The 9374-nt window shown below is 38.5% G+C and overlaps 1 protein-coding gene across 1 annotated transcript in view; it reads right to left on the reverse strand.

The window, feature by feature from the left end:
* Positions 1–9374, reverse strand: part of LOC106871706 (uncharacterized) — a 343416-nt gene that overhangs the window by 14627 nt on the left and 319415 nt on the right. Inside the window, exons 16-17 of the mRNA XM_052966754.1 lie at positions 7514–7656; positions 1341–1433 (exon numbers count right to left, since the gene is read on the reverse strand). Of these exons, the coding sequence (XP_052822714.1) occupies positions 1341–1433; positions 7514–7656 (236 nt within the window). The remainder of the gene's footprint in view (positions 1–1340; positions 1434–7513; positions 7657–9374) is intronic.

A 9374-nucleotide genomic window follows, 5' to 3' on the forward strand; every position in this document is an offset into this window, starting at 1 on the left:
GTGTGTGTGTGTGTGTGTGTGTGTGTGTGTGCGCATGTGCACATATAGACATACAGATAAAAAAAAACACAAAATCGAAATGTGTGATATTATGAGGCAGAAGGCAAAAAAAGCAAAAAGCATAGAAATATGAAATGAAACAACAAAATTCTCATCTCCAACTTAGCTGTGCATAGAGTCAGGAGTCATGTGCTGTTGTCATATATAGCAAATTCTCATTTTAATTCAATGTTATTAACACAAGACATACACCAAATAGGAATAAATGACAAATTGACAATCAATCTTTAACCCTTTGGAGATGGAACCTCGCATAGAGTTTCAGTGCCAAGAAGACAGAGCCCTTTTTACAAGCCCTACACAGGGCGTGCACTTATTTTTCAAAAAAAAATTATAAAAATTGAAGTAATTACTTTACATATATAAAACTACATACATTCTTGTTGGAAATTGAATGAACTAGTACAATCATTTGATTTTTTTTAGCCAATAAATCAGCCCTGTTGTCTTCTAAGGGCTAAAACAATTAATTTTATAACAAAATCATTGTAATTAGTCAATAACAATTTCTGATTAAAAAATAACAATTAACCTCCTTGATGGTAATTAATCCTTTAGCATTCAGATTTCTCTCTCAAATGTAATGCGTATTAATTCATATTGATATGAATTCATCATCATCATCATCATCATCATCATCGTTTAATGTCCGCTTTCCATGCTAGCATGGGTTGGACGATTTGACTGAGGACTGGTGAAACCGGATGGCAACACCAGGCTCCAGTCTGATTCGGCAGAGTTTCTACAGCTGGATGCCCTTCCTAACGCCAACCACTCAGAGAGTGTAGTGGATGCTTTTACGTGTCACCCGCACGAAAACGGCCACGCTCGAAATGGTGTCTTTTATGTGCCACCCGCACAAGCCAGTCCAGGGGCACTGGCAACGATCTCGCTCGAAAATCCTACGGGAGCCAGTCAGGCGGTACTGGCAACGGCCACGCTCAAAATGATGCATCTCATGTGCCACCCACACAAGAACCAGTCCAGGGGCACTGGCAACGATCTTACTTGGCTTGCCGGGTCTTCTCACGCACAGCACATTTCCAAAGGTCTCGGTCAGTAGTCAATTAATCGTATTATCTCATACCTTCGAAATTTCAATGATGTGACTGTTTATTTTTAGAATAATATTGTAGGGTAAGTGTGAGAGGCTAGATCTGGCCAGTTTGAAGATAAAACAGATAGATTATTTTGGCTGAATATGGCTGGTTTAAACATAAGAAGCTACTAAGAAATTTAGAGAATATGAAACCTTAGAATTTATTCTAGAAGCACCTCACCTGCTATTTGTTGTGGCAGTCACAGGGGCATCCACTGGCACTTTGCTCTTTAAGTCTTTTAGTGAGGTTTTCAGCTGCTGTATGGTTTCTTCACTAGAAAAGAGAAGACACAGTTTAGATGGATAAAAGAAGATGACCCCCAAGACGTATACACATATGAAATCTCAAAAAAGAGTTTTAATTAATATATGGAGAAACCTGTGAAGGAGGAAGGCAGTGTTTTGGTTGGCCCCTTAATCCTTAAGATAAATAAGCTTTTGTATGTGAACAAACATTTTAGATTTTACAAACCTTAAGAATTACATTTTATAAAAGTAGAAAATTTAAAGAATAATAATTAAGAAAATTGTTGCCAGTACCCACCTGACTGGCCTTCGTGCTGGTGGCACATAAAAGCACCCACTACACTCTCGGAGTGGTTGGTGTTAGGAAGGGCATCCAGCTGTAGAAACTGTGCCTATCAGATTGGAGCCTGGTGTAGCCATCTGGTTTCACCAGTCCTTAGTCAAATCGTCCAACCCATGCTAGCATGGAAAGCGGACATTAAACGATGATGATGATGATGCTGATGCTGATGATGATGATGATGATGATGATGATGCTAATGCTGCTACTGATGAAGATGATGATTACATAAAATAACACCAGCAAAAGCAGTAGTAGAGATAGTAATGACAGTGAAGGAGATGAGAGATGATGTTAATGGTCATGATGATGATGATCATCATTGTTTTAATGTCCACTTTTCTATGATTGCATGGGTCAGATGGAGTTTATCAAGCAGATTTACTATGGCTGGACGCCCTTTCTGGTCAGTAGGGTTCGAACTTTGACCATGATAGTAGGAAACTGAAGAAATAAAGTAATTGCAATTTGAGGTGTCACAATATTTTGCACTTTCTAAGGCAGCAAGCTGGCAGAAACGTTAGCATACCTTTCATCGACTTTGCCTTTCATCCTTTCGGGGTCGATAAATTAAGTACCAGTTATGCACTGGGGTCGATGTAATCGACTTAATCCCTTTGTCTGTCCTTGTTTGTCCCCTCTATGTTTAGCCCCTCTATGTTTAGAAATAAGAAACGTTAGCATGCTGGGCAAAATGCTTAGCAGTATTTTGTCTGTCTTTACATTCTGAGTTCAAATTCTGCCGAGGTCGACTTTGCCTTTCATCCTCTCCGGGGTCGATAAATTAAGTACCAGTTGCATACTGGAGGGGGTCGATCTAATCAACTGCCCCACTCCCCAAAAATGTCAGGCCTTGTGCCTAGAGTAGAAAAGAATATTTGGCACTTTCATTGATTATCTTTTAGTTGTTTCAGTCATGAGACTGTGGCTGTGCTGGAGCACCACCTTGAAGGATTTTAGTCAAACATATCAACCCCAGGATTTTGTTTTTAAGCCTAGTACTTATTTCATTGGTATCTTTTGCCAAACCACTAAGTTACAGGGATGTAAACACACCAACACTGGTTGTCAAGCAATGGTGAGGGACAAACACAAGACACAAATACAAACGCACGACAGTCTTCTTTCAGTTTCCATCTACCAAATTTGCTCACAAGGCTTTGGCTAGCCCAAGGCCGGCCCAACGCTATATTAGAAGACATTTGCCCAAGGCACTACGCAGTGGGACTGAACCCAGAACCATGTGATTGGGAAGCAAACTTCTTATCATACAGCCACAGAACAGTGACTGCAAGTTTAGCATCCTTTAGAATCAGGTGTTCATGTAACTGATAGTAATTTACTGACCCATATTCTGTGTTCACCTTCTGATAGCAACCTATATGAGACTACAATTGGTTCTAAAATACTCAACTGTCCATTCTAAAGAGCTAGGAATTAACCTAATTCTATGTAAGACCCTTTTGTTATGTTTCACATATAATAACAATTCATTAATTTACAAAATATTTTTTAATTCTTAATCATTTTCAAAATTAACTAAAAGATAACAACAAAGCATAATAGACGAACTTAAGGTATTTGACTACTGACTAGAAGATCAATTTACACCAGCCACAGAGGTGCCTTGTTGAAAAAGAAACATAATTCTCCTTGCTTCAGTTTATTTGAACTAAACAAAAAGCAGGCTCCAGTCATACCTGAGTGTACTACAACATGCTCGCCTTTTCTGAGAAATGGTGTGTGTGTGTGTGTGTATATATATATATATATATATATATATATATATATATATCTTTGCATATAAATAATTTGCAGGCTGAACAAAAACAGGGTCATCTGTGTCTTCACAGTTGAATAGTTAATATTGGGAACAGAGAACTGTAAAAGCAAGTAAACCAGTCAGCTAAAAAAAGGAATTTTTCAAAAGGGATGTAAACTAGTAAACAACAAAAATGTTGAAAAGTACAATAAACACCCTGGGCCTGTTCTGGTGCATTGTGTTACTGACATTCCAAACTGATATAGAAAAAAGTATGTACTAAGCTTAGAAAATACTACTTTACTAACTGTTGCTGTCATCACAAAAGTTCAAATATAGTCTCTGTTCGGTCGTTGTTGCTGTTTAACTTAAGGTCAGCTCTGAACAAACAGATTTATTATCAAAGATACATACAATGGTGAGCTGGCAGAATCATTAGCACGCCAGGCAAAATGCTTAGCAGCATTTCATCTCATCTTTTGATTTCAAATTCCTTCGCGATTGATTTTTCCCTTCATCTTTTCAGGGTCGATGAAATAAGTACCAGTTAAGCACTGGGTTCAGTATAATTGACTTATACTCCTCCCAACTTGCTGGCCTTGTGCCAAAATTTGAAACCATTATCAAAGGTACATGATCACCAAACTTATCGTTCTTTACATGAGGTCTCTACACCAGGAATGGATATCTTCTATGAGAAGTGGGCTGGATGAGACATGACTCATGACTCAGGAAGGCCACATTGCTCAAAAAATTCAAGAGAAGTGTTTTAATTAGATGAGCCACTCAGAAAGTCCCATGGACTACAGTCTGCCCATGACATGTCTACACTGACAAAAGTCTTCTTTATTTAAAACGGTAGGGGTACAATGTGAGAGAGATTTAGCTGCTATTTCTTGCAAGTTGGGCGAACACATAAATTTGCTCATTAGCACATGGGGCTCCTTCATTAGCGCTATAGCCTCCACCCTTGAAAGTTGGAGATACTAACTTCACTACAAAACTGTATCTGAAAGAGTATCCAGGTCAACAATTTCCATGTTCCTATTCATGTAGATGAGGCAAGTGAGGGATCTTTTATGTGGTAACTCAACCTGTTAGACATAGCAGCTAAATATACTCGTCTTGAAAGAGCTAGGCCCACTAGATAAAATTAGTGCTTGAAAAAATGATTGGCTTGTCATGGATGGATAGTCTTAAGTCACAGCTTTGCTAAAAAAACAATAACAATATCAACAAATGTGAAAATTTCTACAGAGATGTTCAAATTGCAGGAAATAGCAGCCAAATCAATCACAAATCACACACTACTGTTTTGGAAAAGGCAGGACACATTGGATAATGTAGTCCTAGATATATTAAAGACAGGATGGCCACAAGTGGAATGCTGTGACCTTCCTATCATGAAAGTGTGTAGCAATAAATGTTTAAAACCAAAGCCTTCATTTGGAACACATTCAACAAACAGAAAACAGCTGTTGCATTAATGACAATGGTGGTGGTGGTGGTGGTGGTTGAGTTAATGATGGGTATGCTAATAATATATGTCCTTTAGCTAGAATTAACCCATTTACATTTAATACGGTGACAGAACATACACAAACATTAAAGGTTATGAGTTCACCCATAGTCCAAAGATGTTTCGCATATATTAAGAAATATTACAAATGTATAGCAGCAAACATGAGAACAATGGAGAACGAGAGAGAGAGAGAGAGAGAGAGAGAGAGAGGTAGAGAACAACAGCACAGAAATACATTTATACACAATAGAGACACACACACACCCGCACAGAATTTTGAAAGAGAAAATGTGTTAATAATTCTTAAGCAAAAACAACAAATTTTAAGAGAGAGAAAAATGAAATCTTTTTTGTTAGCAAGTTAGCATGTGTGCATCTCTCATTTATGAATGCTATTGGTAACATATAATCCAGTACAATGTGTTATGTGGTCGGTTCGCCAGCAACTAATCTGACATCTCCACTGTGCTAGGTTAGTGAAAAGGGATACTAGGAGTACAATGGAACAAAAAACAGGACATTTCAAAAGGACAATTGAACCCTCATATACCTTTTTTAAGAAGAGTGTATTTCTGGAACGTAAAAGCACTCATTACACTCTTGGAGTGGTTGGCATTAGGAAGAGCAGCCAGCTGTAGAAACCATGCCAAATCAGACTGGAGTCTAGTGCAGCCCTCAGCTTACCAGCCCTGGTCAAATTGTCCAACCCATGTTCAAATATTGCAGCATGGACAACAGATGTTAAATGATGATGATGATGATGATGATGATGATGATGATGATGATGATGATGATGATGTTGATGATAAAGCTATAAATATTGATGGATTCTCCCATTGAATACAATGTATGAGTGTTCAGCTTCAGCCAAACGAGCTGCACAAATGATTTGTTTATAGAAATTAAATGTATGTGCCACACATTAGCTCACTCTCTCCATCAAATTGACATTGCCTGAAATGGTGCACAGTGTACCATGCATTAGGTGTTGAAGTGATTACAAAGCAACATGAGATGAAGTGTTTCGCACAAGAACACAAAGCACCACTTGGTCTAGGAATTGAAACCATAATCTCACGATCATGAGTGCAACACCCTAACCACTAGGGTGTAAATAATTGTTTAAAAGATTGAGAAATACGATGGATTGCTTTGGTCTAATGGTAGAAAGCCTGTCATGTTTAAAGATGTGGGCTTGTGTTCCAGTCAGCCATTTTGTATCAAAAAGGTCTTTTAATCCAATATTTAAACACTATTATTTCTAATTTTATCTGCTTTGGGATACATCATTCAAAAATATATTTTAAAAAATTAAAAAATAAAAAAGAGAAAGAATTATTTCACATTCTCAAGTTTTAATAATGCAACAACAACACACACTCACACAAAACAGGTTTCTTTCAGTTTTTGCCTACCAAATCGACTTGCAAGGCCTTGGACAGCCCAAGGTTATAGTAGAAGACACTTGCCCAAAATGCTGTGAAGTGGGACTGAACCCAATATGATATGGTTGGGAAACAAGCTTCTTAACCACACAGCCACACATCTGTGTGTATGTATGTGTGTGTGTGTGTGTGTGTGTGTGTGTGTGTCTGATGCAGCATGGCCAAATCTCAAGGAGCTTACTTGGTAACCACAATGCTCTGGGTTTAATACCACAGTATGGCACCAAGAGTCACAACCATAGGTCAACCCAAACCAGGTGAGTGTAAATAAGTAGATACAAACTCTGTGGAATCTAAATGACTGAATACTCATCACTGAAACTGATAAAGAGCTACTTACTTTTTTATTGATATATATGCATGCGTGTGTGTGTGTGTGTGTGTGTGGGTGTGTGTGTGTGTGCGTGCGTGCGTGCGTGTGTGTGCTTCCCTCTGTGTGCATGAGCATGCCAGCGTATGCATGCATGTGTACACACACACACACACACACACAAAGGTTGTTTTTCAGTTTCTATCTATCAGATCCACTAACAAGATTTTGTTCAGCCTGGGGCTATAGTAGAAGATACTTACCCAAGATGCAAGTGGCACCTTGACTAAGTGTGTGTGTGTGTGTGCATGCAATCAAACATTCATTTAAAAGATTACTAATTTGCCTTACATTTATGAATTTCTGTTGCAAAATTCCTGATGTGAAATCATGCATTGAAACAGATATTGTCATAATTCAGGATGGTCATTCTTCTTTTATTTTTTGCCTTGCAAAATAAACACACACACACACACACACTATATACATATATATATATATATTCTTCACTTGTTTATTATTATTGTTCTTATGCTATGTCCATTGTCTGAAATCTTTTGTCACACAACTGTTACCTCTTCCGCGACTCTCCATCCCATGTGTCTCCTCCTGTTCAGAACAGGGGGAGACATGTGGGATGACCATCCCAAAATATAACAATAGTTTACCTTAATTTCTCTATACAAGTGTAGTCATTAAAATACAAACACACAGCTATAGAATAGTTACCATGTTTGGATCTGGCTTTGGCTAGACTTAAGTTGGCTTCCAAGACTTTCTATTTCTTGGTCTTTGTTCCTGATGACACCCATCAACTGGTGTAATTCTTGCCGCATCTGCTGAAGGTCTTTGTCAACATCAGCTAAGGATTCCTGCAAGCATTAGAAGAAAGACGAAAAAAAGATCAGTGAGTCATCATCACCACCACTAACACCATAACCTTCATCATCACCACCATTGTAACCATCACCATCATCATCATCATCATCAAGTAGGACCAGTACAGATCATTAAGGAAAGTTGACCTTGATTTAGAGACTTTACAAAAAATAACTTTTACTCTGCACCTTTTGTTGTCATTATTGGTGAGCTGGCAGAACAATTAGAGCATTGAATAAAATGCTCAGTGGCATACATACTGGGCTCAAATCCCACTGAAGTCAGTTTTGTCTATCATCTTTTCAGAGTCATTAAAATAAAATACTGGCTAAAAGCTGGGGTTGCAAGTATTGATGGACTCCCTACTGCTAGCCCTGTGCCTATAACAGAAACTACTGTCATTATTACTTCTGCCTTAGCGAAAGCAGAGGTATTGTTTCCAGTTGTGTTTGTTTGTTTGTCTGTGGACAAGATATCTCAAGAACCACAAGATGGATTTGGATGAAACTTTCAGGGATGTGTGGCCTCATGACTGGCACAAGCTGATTAGATTTTGGGACCGATCCAGTACCAGACAAGGATTCTGGATTATTTTACCTTTTTTTTTTTAATTTAATTTTTGACGGGTGTTGGGTTCATTTTTAGTATTCTCGTTTGTGAGAGCAGTCGAGTTTATTTCAGATATTCTCATTTTAAAAATCATCTCTGGTTAATCATTGAGAGAATGTTAGTGTTGCCTTAGTGGAGGTTTGCACTCTCTGAATGCTCTTATTATTATTATCATATGAAAACTTACAGCTTATTTTGCTGGGTATGATGGAAAGTGTCAGCTGCCCACAGCCAGCAGACTAAGGTAACACTTGTTTACTGGTCATGCTTCAAGAACCTTGCAAAGAATTCTTGCAGTTCCAAGAAATGCTGATTTTTGTAGGTGTTCTACCTTCACACTTACACTGATCTTTTTCAGCCATGTTGGTAGTTGAGTGCTGATACTTCCGAGTGCACCAATTACTACTGGTATTACATCTACTCTCCTCAATGACCACAACCTTCATATTTCTCACTTCAAATTGTCATAGTTGTTTATTTTTTCTTCTTTCACATTGATCCTGTTGTCACCGGGGTATGCTATGTCGATTATCATACATGTTCTTTCTTTTCTATCCACCACAACAATGTCTGGTTTACGATGTCTGGTTGGGTGATTGCACTGAATCATTGCATCCCACAGGATTTTGCAATTCTCATTTTTGGTGACTCCTTCTGGAGTTTGCTCACACCACATCTTTGCTCTTTGTAGGCTGTGATTTCCACAAAGCTCCCAATGGATCATTCTTGCCATTATTATTATTATTATTATATTTATTATTATTATTCAGCATTTGGTAGTTTCAGGCAAATTTCTACTGCATCACCTGCTATACCTCCGTGTTGCTGGGGTATGTGAGGCAGATTTGGCAAGGACTGGACAACCATTATCATCATCATCATCATCATCATCATCGTTTAACGTCCGCTTTCCATGCTAGCATGGGTTGGACGATTTGACTGAGGACTGGTGAAACCGGATGGCAACACCAGGCTCCAGTCTGATTTGGCAGAGTTTCTACAGCTGGATGCCCTTCCTAACGCCAACCACTCAGAGAGTGTAGTGGGTGCTTTTACGTGTCACCCGCACGAAAACGGCCACGCTCGAAATGGTGTCTTTTAT

The sequence above is a fragment of the Octopus bimaculoides genome, chromosome 3 (assembly GCF_001194135.2).
Source record: "Octopus bimaculoides isolate UCB-OBI-ISO-001 chromosome 3, ASM119413v2, whole genome shotgun sequence".
NCBI lineage: Eukaryota > Metazoa > Mollusca > Cephalopoda > Octopoda > Octopodidae > Octopus > Octopus bimaculoides.